The sequence below is a fragment of the Castor canadensis genome, chromosome 1 (genome assembly GCF_047511655.1).
Source record: "Castor canadensis chromosome 1, mCasCan1.hap1v2, whole genome shotgun sequence".
NCBI lineage: Eukaryota > Metazoa > Chordata > Mammalia > Rodentia > Castoridae > Castor > Castor canadensis.
The window spans coordinates 145,293,540-145,314,849 of NC_133386.1; the positions used below are offsets into that span (position 1 = coordinate 145,293,540).

A 21,310-nucleotide genomic window follows, 5' to 3' on the forward strand; every position below is an offset into this window, starting at 1 on the left:
CCACTACTGACGAATGGATTAAGAAAATGTGGTATTTATACACAATGGAATTTTATGCAGCCATGAAGGAAGTATGAAATGCTATCATTCGCAAGTAAATGGATGGAACTGGGGAACATAATTCTGAGTGAGGTTAGCCTGGCCCAAAAGACCAAAAATCGTATGTTCTTCCTCATATTCGGACTTTAGATCAAGGGCAAACACAGCAAGGGGACTGGACTTTGATCACATGATAAAGCGAGAGCATACAAGGGAGATATGAGGATAGGTAAGACACCCAAAAAACTAGATAGCATTTGTTGCCCTCAATGCAGGGAAACTAATGCAGATACTTTAAAGTGACAGACGCCAATAGGAGAATGGGACCAGGAACTAGAGAAAAGGTTAGTTTGAGAAGAATTAATTTAGAAGGTAATACACATGCACAGGAAATCAATGCGAGTTAAGTCCCTGTATAGCTATCCTTATCTCAACTAGCAAAAACCCTTGGTTCTTCCTATTATTGCTTATATTCTCTCTTCAACAAAATTAGAGATAAGGGCAAAATAGTTTCTGCCTCTTAGTGAGGGGGTGGGGGAAGTAGGAGGGGGCGAGGGGAAGGGGGGAGAAATGACCCAAACATTGTATGCATATATGAATAAAAGAAAAAAATAAATTTTTAAAAAATGGATTGTTTCATGAAGGCCTAGAGCAAAAGAGATTTTTGTGTCTAATGGTTGTTTTACCTTATCCTAAATGTAAAGTTAAAAAAAGAAAATTAGAGCTGGGCACCAATGACTCACATCTGTAATCCTAGCTACTTGGGAGGCTGAGATGGGGAGGATCATGATTTAAGACCAGCCCAGAAAAATAGTTCACAAGACCCCATCTCCAAAATGACCAAAGCAAAATGGACTGGTTGTGTGGCTCATGTGATAGAGCACCTGCTTTGCAAGCTCAAAGCCCTGAGTTCAAATCCCAGCCCCACCCCGCAAAAATAATATTTCTCTGCATAATGTCAACAGTCATGTATGACTGAAATTTATGTGATTCTTAAACTGAATTTTATAGATGCAATGACATCAGGTAGATATATCCTAATTAACTCACCATAAAATCAACAAAATTATTGAAGATGTTAACCCTGGATGAGGTCATTGGATCAGTGGGCCTTCCTTTTCTCTACTAGACTGTTGTTAGAGATGACATGTCTGTCATTAGCCATCTACAATGCACAGACAGCTGTAGTCTTGCTACACATACAATGATTGTCCAAATATTCCCAAATTCCTTCTGGGATGAGCAAAAATAATGGATTCAATGAGCTCCCTTGAACAAGATACTCATAAAGCACTATAAAAAGGAAGATTTTATCACTATTAAAGGCAAAATGCAAGGTTTTTGTGAAACCACAGAGAAGACACCTCTGATGGCAGACTTGGAAAGATCTCCCGTGCAGGTGTTGTTGTTTATTTTTTTTCAGGTAGACCATGATATATTGACGTATGTATTGCTGTGGTACAACAATGAGGAATTCCTAAGAACAAAGAAATGTTTGAGTTGCAGCCACTGTCTGCTCTAGCCACTTTTTGACAACTCTTCTCTGCTTCTAGGTAAGGGACAGGAATTAGTAAAATGACCAGGTTCTTAAGCAATCACACCAAACATAAATCAGAAAACATTGTTATGCAGTTCCGTAGAAGCCTGTGGGGCACATGATTAATGAACAAAGCACTGGAACAAATAGCAAAATCTCTAAAATTATTCCAGCCAGCTCTATCCTTTAGTAGCTGTTTCTATATATTAAAATTATTTGGCTGCTTCCCAGTCTCCTTCCTTCTTTGGTTTTTAAGAGTGTATTAAAAACCACAGCATTGCGTTGAAGGCAGTCTTAGTTTCAGTGATTCGTAACTGGTCACCTATGCTAATAATGTAGAGAGGCTGAGCACTACAAGAAGTTTTACAAGTTTATAAGGCAAAGACTGAAGAACTCCTAGTGGCAGAGGGTACTTGGGCAAGTGTTTTGAAGCCTAAGCCTCAAGTTTTTAATTGATGACGCAGAGGCATCTCAACAGCAGTTCCAGTGTGAAGTCAAGAAGTAGCACATCCATTAACAAATGAGAGCCATCAGGTACACACCTTGGGTCACACATTGGTTTCTTGTTAAGACTGATGAAGTAGGGCAAAAAAAACCATGTTGAACGCCATGTCACTTACTTTCTTCACTTTTCTTGTGGAAGGTAACAAATGCGCCCACGTGTTGTTCTACATCTTTAATAAAAATGCTCCATTTATTTAGAATCTCTAAGAAAAGAAGTTTCATGTACTGACATTTTATAAGAACCTCTGTGGGGTCCAGATCCAGTGCAGCTTGCCCTCTAGAGAAAGCAAGGATGCCCAAAAACAACAACAACAACAACAAAAAATACCAGTGGAGAAGAACTAATCCAAAGGTCACTGTAAATTGCTAAGGAAGGGAGGACAGGTCACAGTATGGTTACATCCATATCTCCACATCCAAGAAGCATCCAATGGGCTGCCATGCCAGTAGACGCTTCAGAGCAGCAACTGGAATGAGTTCATAATTAATGAGAGCAAGAAATATCCTCTTTCTCAGGGATGAATTTTCATGGATGTGAATCAAGAACATTCACCTGGGATTTGTGTGTCAAGTCATGAAGAGGTCTCCCATTTCTGCTTTCCTTTACCTTGTGTGTTTGGACTAAAATAGCCAGGATTTTCTGATTTGAGGCAAAATATATCTGTTTCTACACACCTTAAAGCACACAAAGTCTACCAGTTTCTTCTTTAGGAAGACTGGATGAGGGTGAATTGGAATTTGGTCACATAAGAGGAACCCACCAAGTTTACCTGCATGATCTGGCTGCATGAATGCTGTTATAGACATGTGGGGAAACAGAGCCAAGGAATCACAATGAGTCCCTCGGAGGTGGATGGTGTTTCCTTGAAAATAAACTCCATGCATGTCGGTGTCCGTGCCCATTCCAATCAAATGCCAAGAAACCCTGTCATTTTTGCACATGCTCAGGCCTGGCTGGTTGCCATATATATAGCCATTGATAGCTGAGTAGAAGGGAGAAGACAGTCAGAGCCACTGTAATTAGGCAGACATACTGAAACACACTATCATGCTGGGAGATTACCAGCGTGTTCGGGGAGGAGATTTCAAGTATGTGCACTGTGTACAGAATATCCTCGTTATTAGAGAATAAATGCTACTAGGGAAATAGGTCAATGAATGTAAAAGAGTGACCAAAATTATGAATAATAAAATATATTAAAATTGTAAATTTTAACACATATGCAAGGACATTAATTCTAAGTATAAATAGGGAATAAGTTAGATTGTTTTCATGCACAATTTTTCTGATAGAATTATTTCATGGTACCATGTGAGGCCCTGTCTCTTTGACTTTGTTGGTTTTTTTTCCTCTCACCCCATGAAAGCAAGACTGAAGTTAGAACTTAGTTTATAATTAATGTGCAACTTGAACTCAGCTACATTATTTTCCCTGAATGTTGCTTTTAAAAATGACATATTAAAATGAATTTCACACTGGCACATCAGATTGGTGCTGAATTTGATGTGGTCCATCTAGTTGTTTTATATCTTCTATATAAGGGCCTCTGATGATAAATTTCTTTCACAATTTGGCTTCCCAACTAAGAAAGTACTACGTTTTTTCATTTCTAGCTTAATTTCTCTTTTTTACAGTCTATTAAGAAGTTCAGAAACAAATTCTATCCAGACATAGCAAAGCTTTTCTTAGAAGGTGATATTAAATGCATTGCTCCCTGCTTTCTACTGGTCCAAGAGGTGGCTCTTGGAACTGAGCATCAGGGACCATGAAAATCTATGATCTGGTTGCTGTGGGTCACTTGTAACCTTGAACTTTTTGGACTTTCTCAGTTGGGAGAGAGTTTGGGGCTATGTTTTATTCTTCTGCAATGTTTTACAAGGCAGTAAATAGGTGCTATGTTTAGTTTTTAAACATGCAGTTTTGCACCTGTTACCTTACAACACTTGCTTTAGTACTTTTGTCCAACATACTGTTTCACAGACACTGAGTTTGGCTTCTTGCTCAGAATTCTGCCACCTTAGGTAATTGTCCAAGACCAACTATCCTTTTAGTCACAACCAATTACTAGGTGGCTTATGATTGTAACACTTGACATAAAGAGAGACAGGGAGAGAGAATTAAGTACTTCCAAATGAAGATCTGGGATCGGAATGGCTAGTATTTTGACAAATTAAGAGCAGTCACTCATACTACTTAATCCGTGATACTTTGCTGTGTAAGATTATTTCCTATTATCTCTTGGTTTATCAGACTGGATGTTATGAAAATCCCAAGGGAGGTATTTGTCAGTAATTTTCTACGTTTCTGATGTACTGTGATTTTGCTACTTCAAATTTTGTTTTGTTTCATTTAAGGCTGATAAAGTGTTTTGAAAGTAAAAATTAAGTTTCCCAACATCTCTGGGAGATACTCCGTGAACCTGAAAATAGAAATAACTTACTTTGTGACCAAGAGCAATACCCAGGAAACCAAAATTAAAATAGTTAAGATATCACAAACATTTTACAAGCAACACAAAGGGGAAACTATTTAACATACCATGCATTCTGTTGGATTTCACGAACTCTTTCTCTTCCTTGTCAACACTGGAGGGACGCCAAATAAACTTCTGAATGTTTTCATCAAAATACCCACTCAGATTCTCATCAAAGACTGTGAACAATAGGTAAAATTCCTTGTCTATTCCTTTCTACAGAGAAGAAAGAAACATACATAAAAAACTTGAAGGAATTCATAGCACTGTTGCACTTTCAAAGTTCATACAAAGTAAATCACATTTCCATGTAGAACTCTGAAGATTCCAGAATCAAAGTAAGACACAGCAGAATGAGACCCACAGAGTCCCAGCTATAGCAAACAGAAATGCTATAATCCAGGGTGGGGTTTAGTTACTTTGGAAATTTAAATCGTAAGTTAAAAAATAATATCCTCATTATGAAGTCAATTTCAAGAGGAAGAGACATTGATCCTATAACTGACTCTTCATCACTAGCTAACCTCTAGCCAAATTGCTGGTCCCTCCCACATACAACACTGACAACAACTTGGTGGCATTGATGACCTACCTGTGTCCCATCAGCATTGAGAACACCCTTTTTATGGACTAGCAAAGGTCCCACAAGGCCAGCACTGGTGTCCTCGATTGCCTTAACTGCCGAGAAGTAAAGGTAGGTCAAACAAGAGGCATCATCATCCGTTGGGCTGACACTTACAGGTACTGTCCACCTGTATGTGAAGGTTTCACCTGGCTTAACATGTGCCCCTGGTTTCAGAAATCCTGAGGAAACAAGTGAATTTGTTACTGAAAGCAACATCCCAGTCTTGTCAGACTAGGTCTCCAGCCCTGGCCTGCTCTCTGATGCTGACACATTTTGCAGAAGGAAATTGTCTTCTCATACATATTCCACCAGTGGAGGCCACTGCTGTTGTATGAGATAGAAGCTGAAATCAAAGGATTAATTGTAGATTGTACAACTAGCAGCATTAGCAAATGTTAAGAGTGATAGTACTCCATTCAACAATTAAATGCAAGTCCAATAAGATATCATTGAGTGCCTTTTATGTGAAATGTATTATACTTAGTCCTGCAGAAAATACTCCCAAGAGTTAAATAAGAACCCTATCTTTAAAGAGTTTCAAATCTGGGAGACTGGGAGCTTGAACAAGCAAATAATCTAAATAACTACAAGACAGAGGAGGGAAGTGAATGTCCAAGGTTACAAAGCTGTTAATAGCAAATCCGGATATAAGCTCAGGTCTGTCTGACTTAGAAAACTGCAATTAATTCTCATTTTGTATTACCAAAGAACATATTGAATCTCTCTTACTGGAGAAGGCCACAGATTCTTTTTGCATCATGCCCTATGCTTTGCAAAAAATGCGCCCAATATGTTTTCTTACTGATCAAAGTTTTCTTTATTGACCAAAGTCAATTATGCTCCCAAAAAGGATACATCAAGAAACCCTTTTGAACACTGACTCTGTAATTAATAATGAAAGACAGGACTGTAAAATAGGTACAGGTGGGGGTGGGGGGATACTTATGGGAGGAAGGAGGTGAGGAGGAGATGAAGGTGTGGGATATTGTTGATGGGCTGCATATACATATGGGAAATAGAACAATGAAACCTCTTGCAATTGCTTTAAGTGGGGAGGGAATGAGTTTGAGGTGGAGCAATGTTGGGGGTGATCTAACCAATGTACAATGTAAGCCTATTCAGAATTGTCCAAAGAATACTCCTTATACAACAAATATATCCCAATAAAAATGAAAAAAATAAGTTTTCTGAGCTGAAAAATGAAGACAGACATTTTGGCTGGGCCTGGTATTCTTTCTGCATTCTGCCCCAACCCACATACACACACACAGTCATTCTGAGCTTTTTGACTGAGGAAGAGAACACAGGTACAGGAGGCACTGCAACAGGAGAGTATGAGAATGGGCCTGGGGAGTGAGAATTGTCCTTCCATTTCTTCCTTCTCCTTTCCCTTGCCATTACCACAAGGCATAATCCTGACTGGGCCTGGCCTCACACTAGGGCTTGAGGAAGGATCTCAGCTGGCCGTGATGTCCAGTGCAGCAATGGAGATAGGTACAGAAGAACCAGGAGTTTCCCAAGAGCAGCATCATGAAAGAAAGGATAGTTCCTGCCGCCAAAAGCCAAAGCTTCCACTCCTGTGCAGAGAGAAGTTATGCTCCCTGCTCTGTGAGGGAGAGAGGCTGTATATGGTCGTCAGCCAACAATACAGATCTTTTTAAAATTATCATGTTCTTGTTGTACTGGGGATACATTGTGACATTTACAAAAGTGCTTACAATGTATCTTAGTTAAATTCACCCCCTTTATCATTCTCCTTTATATCATTTATATCATTCTCCTCACCCATTCTGAGAACAGTTTCAACAGGTCTCATTTTTCCATTTTCATAATGAGTACATGTTTCCACCATATTCACCATTCTACACCCTTTCCTTATATCCTCCCCATCCCACTGAAACCAACCTCCAGACAGGACCTATTTTACCTTCCTGTTCTTTGTTTTTTTAAAAAAAAGATGTTTTTGTTTGTTTAAGATGCTATCCAGGATGTTTCATTGTGACATTTCCATGTATATATGTATTATAACCTGAATTGGTTCATCTCCTCCATTTTTCTCCTTTTCACCTTAGTCCCCTTCTTATAGTGATTTCAACAGGTTTAAAAATTCTATATTCATTTTGTATAGAAAGTTCATCAACCATATTCACCTTCTTTACTTCCGTCTTTTACCCTCCCTCTTCTGTTAGTGACCTCCCCTTAGCATGACCTGTGTTTCATTCTTGTCCTTCATCGTTTAGTTATCTGTTCATTGTTCACTGGGATTTTGCCTTGATATTATACCTGTACATGCATTGTACTTAAGTCAGTGTAACCCCCACCACTGCTCTTCCTTACCCTTTTCCCCTATCCTGTGTTGTTTAACAGTTTTCAGTGTTTCCTTGTGTCTTGTTCCTACACAGATGTGATGTACTTCATTATTGTTGATATCTTTGTTTCCTTCTTTTCCTCCTCCCCTGGTCTCCTCTACCAGTGTCTCAGTTTTGGATATGTGCTCTGTATTTATGTGTATATATACATTTAGTATATGTATATATTTTACATATACATACATATTACATATATATGTGTGTAAAAGGTTGCTTATAATTGTATTGGGCCTAGATTCCACACCTGAGAGAAAGCATAAGACCTTTGGCTTGCTGAACCTGGCTAACTTCACTTAAGATGATGTTCTCCAGTTCCATCCATTTACCTGCAAATGACAAAATTTTATTCTTCTTTATGGCTGAATAAAATCCCATTGCATATAAATACCATATTTCCTTAATGTAATCATCATTTATGGGGCATCTTGGCTATCTCCATAGCTTAGCTATTTTGAATAATGCTGCAATAAATATAGGTGGTGCAGGTGTCTTTATTATTACCTGACATATATTTCTTTGAATATATTCTTAGGAGTGCTGATTGCTAGGATCATATGGCAGTTCTATTTTTAGTTTTTTGAGGAGCCTTCATACTGTTTTCCACAGTGGTTATAATAATTTACATTCCCACCAACAGTGTATGAGGGTTCCTTTTTCCCCACATCCTCGCCAACATTTATTGTTGTTTGAGCTCTTGATGATAGTCATTCTAACAAGAGTGAGGTGGGGTCTTTATGTGGTTTTGATTTCCGTTTCACTTGTGGCCAGGAATGTTGATTTTTAGCCATTTGGACTTCTTCCTTCAAAAGAGCTCTTTTCAGTTCATTTGCCCATTTCTTCATTGGGTCATTGATTTTTTTGGAGTTTAGTTTATTGAACTCCCTGTATATTCTGGCTATCAATCCCTTGTCAGATGTATAGCTGGCAAAATTCTTGTCCCATTCTGTGGGCTGCCTCTTCAATCTGGTGACCATTTCCTTTGTTGTACAGAACATTTTAAATTTCATATAATCCCATTTGTCAATCTTTTCTCTTAGTTGGCGAGCCATTTGAGTTCTATTTAGGAAGTCATTACCTTACGCCTATTAATTCCAGTGTATTTCCTACACTAGCTTCAAGGTTTTGAGTCTTATGTTAAGATACCTAATCCACTTTGTGTTGACATTTGTATAGAATGAGAGACAAGGATTTAGTTTCAGCTTTTTGCATGCAGATATAGTTTTCCCAGCAACATTTGTTGTCTTTTCTCCATCTTATGTTTTGTGTGCCTTCGTCAAAAATCAGGTGGGTGTAGTTGTGTGGATTCTATTCTGTTCCATCAGTCTTGATGTCTGTTTCTGTGCCAGTACCATGCTGTTTTTATTGCTATGGCCCCATAGAATAGTTTGAAGTCGGGTATTGTGATACTTCCAGCATTGCTCTTTTTGCTCAGTATTGCTTGGATATTTGCAATCTTTTGTGCTTACAAATGGACTTTAGGGTTGAATTTTTCAATCTCTGTGATGAATGTCATTGGAATTTTGATAGGGATTGCATTGAACATGTGGATTGATTCTGGTAGTATAGCACTTTTCACAATGTTGATTCACAATATTAATTCCATGTGCATCTTCTGTAGTCTTCTTCAATTTCTTTCTTCAATGGCTTATAGTTTTCATTATAGAGATCTTTCACTTCCTTTATTAAATTAATTCCTAAATATTTTATTTTTTGTAAATGGAATTGCTTTCCTGTATTCAGTCTGTTCATTGTTTGCAAATAGAAAGGCTACTGATTTTTGTAAATTGATTTTATATCCTGCTACTTTGCTGAAAGTATACTAAATAAATATGTGATGGTAGTATACAGAGCAAAGACTATGTGTAAGATTTAACAAAATCTTGTTAACAAAACATTGGAAATGAGGTTTTCCCCTCAGCTGTCACCAGCAGAATCTTGTGCAACTTGCAGCAGAAAGGCTCTCCATTTTAGAGAAGTGGAAGTAGTCACTTTGAGTTTACTACTTTGCTGAGGGGAAAGGAAAGAATTAACCTATCCTAAGAACCTGCTATGGGCCTGATCCTTTCTGCATTCTTTCTATCCCTTTCCAAAGCCCTATGAAGTGCATGCTATTCAGGAAGTTAAAATAATTGATCACATTCTCAGAGTTGGGAAGGGAAACCACCAGGACTTGAACCTGTCTAGTTTTTAGTCTTTTCCTCACTCATCCTCTTCCCTTCCTAAGCTCAGGCTGAGACTTACCATCTATATTTGGGGCTGCATCAGATGCTTTATCATAGAGCACACCATGGAGCAAAATGCTGTAGGCTTTGTCAGCTTTGTTGGCAAAGGTCACCAGCAGGGTATCACCCACCTCTGCTTTGATAACTGGACCTGTAAATTTTGAAATGGGAGAGAAGTGGATGAAAAGAGACAAAAAGAAGTAAATAGGAGCAGAAGTATCATTGCATCAAAATGTGTACTCCCAGGTGAAATATCTTCCCCTCCAAAATATAAGGATGGTTTTACTGCACCAAGAATTTCAAGATGGACTTCTGTCCCAGAGGGTCTCTTTCTTCGAGTAAAAGTTGCATCAACATACTCCACATAATGAGCTTTCCAACACTGTCCTCCTATTCTGTTTTCCCCTTGTGTGAAGTAGACTGCAGCATCACTGTGAAAGACAGGAGCCTAGCTGAGAATAATCCTAACACATCCATAAATACATTAATTATGGAGTCTCATCTTGTTATCTATCCCACTTACCCCCTGAAGTCCCCAGCTTCAACAAAGATCCCAAGGGAGAGTCAACCAGCCTTAAATGTCTGCAGAAGCTGGATAGGGCTCAAGATCATTTCTCTCATGGCCATTATACCTCTTTCCCCAGAGTTCAGCAACCAAAGAAGTCACAGGTAAACTCCTTACTTACCAATATTGGAGTCCCAGAATGGTGTCCTACAAAGTAATAAAGAGCTAACTTGTTTCTTTGTAGAAAAAGCATTCCTCTATCACTTGCTGATGTCAATATGAATAAGCTCTGCATACAGTAAGTTGTTGGTTTTTTTTTTTTCCCTCCCTGGTGTGGGGTTTTAACTCAAAGTTTTACATCTGCTAGGCAGGTTTTCTACCACACAAGACTTGACCCCCCCCCCCAGCCCTTTTCACTTTAGTTATTTTTCAGGTAGTGTTTCACTTTTCTTGACTGGGCTGGCCTAGACTTATACTCCTATTTTATACTTCCTGTGCAGCTGGGATGACAGGTATACACCACCATGCCCAGCTTTTTCATTGCGATGCACTCTCACTAACTTTTTTGCCCTGGCAGGCCTGGAACCAAATTTCTCCTGATCTCTACTTCCCAAGAAGCTAGGATTACAGGTGTGAGCCTCCACTCCTGGTATAGCAAGCTTTTTTATATCTGGAATGATTAAGGAATGGAATGTCTAGTGAATCAAATAGTTTAATTAATGGAGGCTTATAAGCCATATACATGAAGTAACAAATTTTAAAGATGTAAACTATAATAACATAACATATGACTAATACTATCTCTCTACTGTCTTATTTCCACCAATGGTAAGTTCACTCTTGTAATCACACAGACTGTCTTTCTGCTCTATTTCCATCTCATTCACCATTACATTGTAAATTTTTTGTACTCTTCCTTTTCAGCACTCTTTCTACATCTTTTCTTTTCCTCACTTTTCAATACTACAACTCCAGTTGGTACCCTTATCACCTGGGTTTAGAACATTGGGACTGTACAATTAGCACAATCTACACCCTCTATCTCACACTGGCTCAATTTAATTTCTTTTCCCAGAATAAACACTACTACAACATTATTATCTGCAATGGTCATGGTCATTGTCATTTACCTGTCCCCAAATTTTCAATTGTTTCCAATTGCCAATCAAACAAGGTTCAAAAGCATTAAAGGACTCTTCAATTGAAACCCAGTTCATCCCAATCCTCAACCTATTGCTCTGTGCAAGTCCTCATTCCCTATGCAAGTGCTCCACTCAATCATTCTGACCTGAACAATCTCTCTGATATAACAGGAGCTTTGCATTAACCCCTGCATCCAATATTTCACTCTCTTTACTATTCACTTCCATAAATTTTGTCACTCTTGAAGATTCTGCTTCAATTCCTCTTCCCTGGCTATCTTTGCTATCTCTGAAGACCCAGAGAATTCACTGACTCTTACTCATAACTTGTAAAGTTATTTCTCTCTCCTGTGCACAGTTAATTTCTCTACATAGGGGCAGGAACAATGTCCTAGACATCTTTGTATCCCTCATGCTAGCTAATGCATTCTGTTTTCATATATCACATTAAATATCAGTTGAATATAGTCTAATCTTTTATATTTCAGAAGGCACTTCAGAATTCTAGAAGGCATCATTTTAAAATCTAGTTCTCACACTGACCAATAATGAAAGTTGACTTCAAAGAGTTTTTCATATATGGTTCCCACAAGTTCTCTAGGAAAGGTTCAAGTGCTTTACTTTGGTGGAAGAATGTATGTATATATGTATTATGTATGTATGAAATGAAGAACGTATGAAATGAAGAAACTAAGTGTGTCTTATTGTTGATCACAAATACAGTTTAGAAAGGATCCTGGGAAAAGAGTGATCATTTTTAGTATCCCATTGTTTCATGCACTCATAGACATCATAGTATGTGATTACTTAAACAACAACATTACACTCATCAGAGCAGGGCCCAGAGTACCAGTGAGGTCACAGGGAAAGTCAACAGCATGCCTCTCTAGAGAGGGTCTTAGAAATACCAGGGTGCTTACCTGCGAGAGGCATCTAAGGGAAGACCGATGAATTTATCATAACCTAAAGGACCATAATCCCAAAGAATTTTTTCAGCTGCTATAAAGTAGCGCCTCTGCTGCCCATTCATCTTGGGGTGAAGAATGTCACTTTTGCAGTTACCAACATTGTATTGCCCCAGCATGCCAGCTGCAGAACCACAAACCAGGGAGTAAATGAAACCACAGGAAAAGATCAACAGATTTGTCTTCATGAACATTTAAGACTTTTATACAGAAAATTGTCTATAACAAAGTTACAAACAAAAGATCAGCTGTGGGGAGGAAGAAATTTTGTAGCATATATGACAAAGGATTTATATGTGAATCACTTGGGTTGCAGCTCATTGGTGTGGTGCTTGCATGAGGCCATGAGTTCAATCCCCAGCATCATCGGGAGGGCAAAAGGAGAGGGCACAGGGGAGGGGAATTATGATAAAAGTATTTTATGTCCATGTATGAAAATAGAATAATGAAATCTATTAAAATTGTAAAAAGGTGGGGCTAAGAATAAGTAATAATGGGGCAAACCTGATCAAAGTACATTACATGCATGTATGGAAATATTACAATGAAACCTTTGTGCAATCAATACATACTAATTAAAAATCAGTAACAAGAAGAAAAAAGGTACATCTCTAATAGAAAATTAACAAGGAACATAAATGGATTATTCACAAAAGAAATAATATTAGCCAATAAACAAATGAAAAGTATTTCAACCTTAATACCTTAATTACAGCCAAACAGAACTGCTATTCATTGATCAGATGACTGATAAAAACTACAAAGGATTAACAATTCTCAGTGTTGTCAGATAAGTGGAGGGAGGGGTATGCTTACACATGTGGGTGGAACAGTAATAAGTTCTTTAAAAAATTTGAGCAGTGTGTGTCCACAGCTGTAAAAAACTTGGACTCTGATCCAGGAATTCCAAATCTACTTTTCCTAAGGAAATGTTCAGATGGAAGTGCAAGCATATATATAAACTGTTTAGAATAGCAAAAAATGGAGAAAAATTGTTAAGCAATAGATGTTGGGTAAATAATGTGGACACTGGAATCATTAACAGTACTTCGATATCACTGTCATGATATTGTTCTGATATATTAAGGAGTGGGAGAAGTAAGCACAGAGCAGTATTAACAGACTGGTTTTATAAATGACATACTTATATATAAAGGTGTGGGAAACAGTGAAGGAGCTTACTCATGAAAATACGATGCCAACATCTCTAAATGTGATTATTGATTTTTAAAATCAAATTAGACATTTTCTAACTTTTATGACTTTTTTCTGAGGATATACAGTTCAGGAAGCACATTAACTTATGTTCACAAACCACTGACCAAACTCGGCAACTTAATAGTCTCAAATGGTTGCTATTGTCTTGTTTTTAAATCTAGATATGGAATTCCTAGTCAAAAAATTTCTTCCTAAATTTATCAGCATGAGGCCCCTTAAGAACAGGAGCCTTGTTTTGTTCATCCTTGTCATCTCAAACTCATATTTGGGACATAACTGACCAACTTCTGAGCTGAATTTAGTTTAACTGGAATAACCCAGCTGACTAATGCTAAGATTGGTTGCATAAGGTTGATAGGAATAAGAATGTGTTATTGAAGATCCCTGAACAGTTGGATCGCTGTATGTGAGTGACTGTGTATAGTTAGAGATATCCAAATTTAATCAGACATTATTTGTCCTGTGTCAATCTCACTGGTACATTTTTTTCTCTCCCTGCTTTTCTCCCATCTTAGATCTGACACTTTATATGTCATATAATGCTGCCGATGCTTCTTAGCTAGCATTTTCCCCACAGAATCCTTTCTGCACACATACGTCTTATTTATTTTTCCAAACCACTATACTGATTATGGTATGCCACTAGTGTGCCAAGGGATCTAAGACTCACAAATGCCTTTTAGACACAGTCACGCCTCCTTAGCTTAACCAGTCTTTCCACCAACACACATTTCAGACTTCAGTATGTTTTCAAAGAGGAATAATCCACTGAGGGCTGAAAACATGAGGGCCCAGTCTGCCTCCTTAGGCTTCTCCCTCATCACTCCTCTGGGATGAACCTTATGGTCCAGCTAAGTAAGGACCTATTCTGTGCAGTCTTAAAGAACCAGGACTGAGTTATTCAACAGGCATTTAAGTCAAGACATGTATCTCACCCATCTTTCGTGGGCATGAAGAATGCTATATATCAATGAATTTTTTCTTAAAACAAGGAAGAACATTCTAATAGAGCAGTCTAGAGAAGAGCTAAGCTGATACAATTACTCACATGAAATTCAAAAACTGGATGGAGAATTGACGCTGACTATCTAAACAGACTTTTCCAGTGCTAAAATTTTATTCTATATACAGTTACCCAAAGAGAACATGTGCTTTTCTCAATTTACATTTCTTCCTCTGCCTGGAAACCTTTCTTCCTTCTTTTCTTCATCTATTCAAATCCTACTCACATTTTAAGGTCCAGTTTAGGATTCAACTCCTCAGGAAGCCCCAGATCCTCTATAGTAGTGAGTATAATGTCCACAGAAAATTGATCTCATGCCTGCATTTTACTCATTTTGTGTCTACTAGATTGTTGGCTCTTTGAAGGTGTCATCATTTTTTTAATCTTCCCATTTTGTTCATAGGGACATGATTAACAAATATCTGTGGGCAATATACCAACTAAAAGAATGTTCTGTTTTCCTATATATTTAATTAAGCATCATATATATACCAAACAGCAAGCAATGAACAAGCACCAGTGACTGGTATAATTGTGCCATTCTAAGCAGCTCCACACTGGTCTTTGTTCTTTATACCTTGTAGATGGTCACTGACTCGGCAGGTTATCATCCATTTTCCAGAATTCTCAACTATCATTTCTGCCGTGAGGAAGGTAGCTGGGAACAGGCTGACAACATCAGTCCCATGCCCTCTGCTGATGAAGGTGTTACCATAAAAATAGATGGAATGGATGTCTATCTCATTCCCCATTCCAAACAGATGCCAGGACACAGATTCACCAACACACATTTCAGGATCAGGAAAGTTTCCAAAAAGGAATCCATTGAGGGCTAAAAACAGAAACACACTAGGGGCAATGACTCTCCTACAGAGGTGAACAGGACCAAAACATTGGTAATACTGGAAAACCAAAGGAGATCATTGGTTATAATGTTTTTTTGGAGATATTCCAGCTCTTAAAAAGTAGTATGGACAGAAAGGAAATAAAAACTTTGACTTGGTTTTATTTATTTATTTATTTTTGAGACAAAAACACTCAGTAGAAGTAAAGATCAAGCCAGACATGTTGCTACATATCTGTAATCCCAGCACTCAGGTGGTTGAAGCAGGAGGACCACAAGTTCCAGATGAGCCTTGGCTATACTACATAGTAAGACCCCCATCTCAAAAAAGCAAACAAACTAAACTAAAAGAAGGAGAGGGAGAAGGATGGAGAGGGAAAGGGGAAAGAGGAGGACAAAAGGGAAGAGAAGAGGGAGGAGGAGGAAAAAGAGGAGATTGGCACACATTGAGAGCTGCATGTGAGCATAATTTTAAGGTCAGAAGAAGATCGAGTGCTGCTCACACTTCCAGGATGTCTCAGTCAGCTCCCATCCTATTCCTTTATTTGTATATCTACGGTCCACACCAGATCTGTGTTCCTCAGAACTGGAAACTGTCTTGCTCATCTAATGGCTATCAGGATGTAGCAGAAAAGCTGGACTATAGTATCCACTTAATTTAATGACAGACGCATGCAGCAGAATGATAAAAGAAAGGGTCTAATTTGAGGGCACTATGAGAGATGTTTATATTTTGTTAACTTAAAAAGTAAAACGATAAAACAGTTTTTACTAGATGTTGCCAGGACTCCTTCCCTTTCTTATATGATTTCATGACAACATTCAGGCTGACTCAGTAAAGATGATTCTGAGATAGACAAGCAAAAAACGAATGAACTGGGAGGTTTACATTAAAGATTTCCTTTTTGTCCACTAGAACTATCTAGGAAAAAAGTGGAAAGAGACCACTTAATCCCCACATCCTAAAATGCTACATTAAACCCCACTCTGCAAAACTGGCACGCTAAGTTTTCTGTTTCAATTGTCAGTGTAACTATAGAGATTTCACTATTTTGTACAGATGCAAGGTCTGGTGTACAACGGATGTTCAATAAGTGTTGTTGGTTTAAAGAATGTCTGGGAACACAACATAACAAACTCACAAGTATGTACTGAAACCCTACTTGTATAGTTTGGTATTACAACCTTGCGCATCGTACTCAGTTTGGCTTGTCCTCTCTCAGATTTGTTTAGGTTCCAGCATGTGTTATGCTTTATTTATAACTTAGTGACAACAGTCACTAAGTTATACATCTTGCAAAACCAGGTTCAACATGCCTCCCTCATAGTACCTTATGCCATGGTATAAAAACATGGCACGTATTTGAGAGCATGAGAGATACTCACCATGCATTTTGTTGCTTCTCTGAAATACAGCATCATCTTTGTCTACTGAATCTGGATCAGTGCAGAAATGTCTGATATTTTCATCAAAGTACCAGCTTTGATTCTCATCCACGAGAGTAAACATTATAATGAACTCTCTATCCACATCAGTCCTTGTCTCTGAATATCTGTTTAGCATACCTATTGGGCACATTCAAGAGACTAGATTAAAAAGTTCAAGGTGAACTAAATCAAAGTGATCTTTCCTTTCTGCCAATGATGTTGGGCAGGCCTGAAATTTGTCAAGAACACAAATATATATAGACAATCCATAACTCACAATATAAAGCAGCAGAGGGCTTTGATGGAAATGACAGAACTATCGAAAAGCAAAGTCATAAAACAGAAATTTTCACAAGTGCAGACCTGGAAAACCTGGCCATTCCTCAAGGGAGTAGATTTTATTGACAGCACAGACACACTAAATCAGTTAAAAGTGAGTAAAAAGAAACTAATTAGGTAAAATAACGAAGCAAAAGCAACCCCTAATAATTTTACTAAAATTTTCACTTTCCTACATATAGTGTTAAGGAATGCTATGTTATAAAACATAAATGATGTGTGTTTCAGAATGCTGGTATGATTCTTAAACAAAATGTGAATTATTAAGCCCCCAATATGGTGTCAGATTGATACCACATTACAAGAACTTTCCTAATCCTAAAGAAAGTTTAGAGGACACATATTCTGTATGGAGTATGGAACGAAGGAAGGAAACACACTACACACTAGTTACCTGAGAATAGACTCCTGAGGACTGGGAGTTGCCTTACCTTCCTTACACACCAGCAAGGGTCCAATTAGCCCAGAGCAGATATCCCTAGGGGCATCGATGTGCGAATGGTACACCCAGGTCAGGCAGTTGGCATCTGCAGGAGCAGGTGCATATTCCTCTGTCACTGGCCAGACATAGGTATAGTTTTTGCCAGGAGGAACCTGTCATCATCCTTGTTCCTGCCAGATGTTCCATCTGGGTATAAGGCTCCTTCCAAGAAAAAAATATAATATAATTAAAACACTGAGATCTCATGCTACAGTGGAGAAATCCAAAGTTTCAGAGTCAAACATTAATGAACGTAAGTGTACTTTGCTGTGGGACTCAAGGCAAAGTTAATTGAAATGTCCTGTTTCCCATAATTAAAACTGGAATGTTGATATCTACCCCACAGGGACATGAGAACTGAATGAGGCAATGTATATAGAGTGATTCACACAGAAACAAGGTCTTTTTTCCCCATTCAGTAACAGAATCAGGTTCTTAAGTTCTCATAATAAAGGCTCTTTCTGATAAGCTGACCACACAAATCAAGAGAATTTCAATTCACCTTACTTGACATTATCTCAAGAAGGGAGAAAGAAACTGCAGAAGAATAACAAGCACTTCTTGGGGACTCATTAAATTTTCAGCACCCATGGGGATCTCATCAGAGACAGACAGGAAGGTTAAGGCATTCTTCCTGCTTCCAGGGGATTTTAAAGTTCTGTGGAGGCAGACCATGATATGCATTATGAATACATGGGAGGACAGAAGAATAAAGCAGAGTGGTTTGTGGAATGTAATTTTGGGTCAAGATATAAAGGATATCCAAGAGGAGATGTGTACTGTACAAGGTGGAAAGTCTACCGCAGAGTGGGTAGGGAAAGTGGGCGGAGCACTCCCACAGTCTCTTTCATAACCTAAGAGTCTTATGCAAGGTTTTTCAATTAAGAAAAATTACTGCTAGAAATAGCGTGAAAACCACCTAAATAGAAGGCAGGTGACCAATCTGTGCATATTATAATTATAAGAAGCTTCAAAATGGAAGTAGGATTTGAGGGTTCTCAAAGAATGGGGAAGAGTTACACTTAATAAAAAGAAGGCAAAAGGGACTAGAGGGAGGTGATCATGGATACACTCCAGGTCCATTCGCCATTCATTCTCTCTCACATTTGCCACTCATTCATTCATTTGACAGCATGAATTGAATATAGGACCCATGCTAATGAATGAGGTAGGCATTAGGAATACAAAATCAAATAAGACAGTAAGTGCCAGGGTAGCTGAGGTAAGCCTAAGCAAAGATATGACCAAAAATCTAAAATTACCTTTTTAACAAATTCTACTCTGAAAACATAATTTGATGATTAGAGAAGGATTTCAGAAGAAAACAATAGTTAAGCTACTACCGTCTGCCAAGTATAGTGGTCATTTTGTATATATTACCACATTTACTCTTTAAAGCAACTCAATATGGTAGGTATTAATATTCAATTCACAGAATAACAGGCTAGCATGTGGCTGAGCCAGATTAGAATCTATTTATGCCTGACTTATCTTCAAAATTATTGAGAATAGGGCTGGGATGTAGCTCGGTGGTACAGCGCTTGCCTAGCATGCGTGAGGCCCTGGGTTCGATCCCAGCACCAAAAAAGAAAAGACAAAAAAAAAAAAACCTCTCCCCAAAATTATTGCGAATAGAGTGTATGGACCATTTGTATACTCGTTGACCTAACTTACTTCTTTTAGATATTAACTTTTAATAACTTTTATTCAAAAAAGAATATAAATAATTTCCCACATTAAGCTCACATGCTACATAATACCTCAAGTAAGAAATACCAGTATAAAGTCAGAGAAAACATAAATGTAAGAGACAGGAATCATTTCAATGATTAAATCCCTTCTATATTAACTGTAGCTCTGAATTTCTGGTAATATTTAGGTTATATTGTTAGATATAAGGTTAATATTTACTAAGTTAATATAATTGGGTTAATAGTTTCTTAGTCCATAAAAATAAACTTACCAATTCCTTGAGAGGAACTTTTTGCTAATGCTAAGTTCTAAGAGTATTTTCAAAAATATTATTATATACACATTATTTAATACTATGATTTATATATTCGGTGTTTTTGAGAATAATTTCTAAAAATGCAAAAGCATTCTTCTAAAAATATTTTGACATTGTCTCTGAATGCAAGGTGAGAATATTTTTATTCAAAATTAAACTAATACTGGTTTTGCTGCTTTCTAACTTGATAAATGATGTTACTTGATAGAGGAAAACAAAGGAGAAATCCAGAAGGCTACCTTCTATCTGTAAAATTCAAACAACATTTTTTAAAAAAATCCTTATGCTATCTGAACTCTAGCAGCATTTGATATTTTAAGTTCCCTCTGTCCCTAAATAATTCCTGTGACATCTCCCTGTCCTCTGGGCCACTCTTCTGCAGTTTGGTTTTCTAGTTCTTTCTCCGCTATCTGCTGTCCATTGTGAGAAATCCTCAAGGTAACAATGTTGGCTCCTTCCTTCCATGCCCAGTGCCTCCTTCCTGCTTGACGGCACAGTCACTACAGTGCCACCAATCAGTCTCACACCCATGGCTCCCACTTTTATCTTCACTCTCCTCTCTGAGCTTTGTGCTGATACCTGTCTTTTTGCATTTACACTTGAAAATACCAAATGATTTGAATTGCCACCTTTTCCAGGAGCATTACCTCTCTCCTCTACCAAGCCTGGTCCTCAACCACTGTCTCCTCTCTAGCTGAAAGGCACCACCAGTATTCAATGCCACAGTCAGAAATAAAGACAAAATTCTTATCTTCCTCTTCTTCTTCTTTCCTAATTTCCACACCACCAAAAGCCCTGTTCTTGCTTTTCCTCAAATTCATCCATTTCTGTCCATCACCACATAGACCACGTCTTGCTTCTTCTCAAATTCTTCCATTTCTGTCCATTACCACCATCTTAGCCCTCATCAAAACCGCAATCATCTCTCACATGAGCTTTCTCAGTAACCTCCCAGCTAGCTTCCCTGCTTCTCTTGCCTCTCTGATCCATTTTCCACCAAAATTTATCCTTTCAAATCTCAAATCCAATTTTATTTTTCCCTATTAAAATCATTCCATGGCTTCTTATCAGTGTAGAGATCAAAGTCAAAAGCATTTAATGTGGATTTCAACATGCAACAGTAGCTGGCTCAAGCAATCTTGAACTCCCTGGACTAGATCAGTTTTCTAAATTTCATTCCCACAGAGAGAAGGGCATCAGTCAACAGTCACACTCACAGCCACTGAAATTAGACTGCCTAGAATCAAATCCTATCTCATTGCTTATTAGCAAGGTTACCTGACAATTTCCTTCTTTTCTACGAGTCTTAGCTTCTTATGTATAAGATGATGATAATTACAATATCTACCTCATAGATTTGTGAAGACTTATATGATATAGTATCTATAAAGCACTGTCACAGTGCCTGGAATATAGTAACAATTCAATAAACATTGCCTATTATTTACTGATAGCACTGCCTTAAGTTTTTAATTATATATGAAATTTTTAACTACATACACACACATATATATAGGCACACACCTATATATCGTGTACGTAATTACTTGATCAATTTACATCTCCTGTGTTAGTAAATTCCATGAAAGCAAGTACCAAGTGTCTTC

The 21,310-nt window shown here is 37.9% G+C and overlaps 2 protein-coding genes across 2 annotated transcripts in view; one reads left to right on the forward strand and one right to left on the reverse strand.

Moving 5' to 3' along the window:
- Nucleotides 1-570: 570 nt before the first annotated feature.
- LOC109681955 (ferroxidase HEPHL1-like) lies at nucleotides 571-18,209 on the reverse strand. The gene is given in 11 exon segments (XM_074084874.1): nucleotides 571-3,063; nucleotides 4,620-4,770; nucleotides 5,147-5,358; nucleotides 9,790-9,921; nucleotides 10,062-10,201; nucleotides 12,338-12,506; nucleotides 15,181-15,435; nucleotides 16,834-17,013; nucleotides 17,646-17,810; nucleotides 17,813-17,857; nucleotides 18,203-18,209. Coding segments are annotated over 11 exon segments (1,818 nt in total). The 3' UTR covers nucleotides 571-2,701.
- A 179-nt stretch (nucleotides 18,210-18,388) lies between these two features.
- The window catches only part of LOC141425978 (uncharacterized), a 38,645-nt gene continuing 35,723 nt past the window's right edge, over nucleotides 18,389-21,310 (forward strand). Inside the window, exon 1 of the mRNA XM_074084895.1 lies at nucleotides 18,389-18,506. Within this exon, the coding sequence (XP_073940996.1) occupies nucleotides 18,389-18,506 (118 nt within the window). The remainder of the gene's footprint in view (nucleotides 18,507-21,310) is intronic.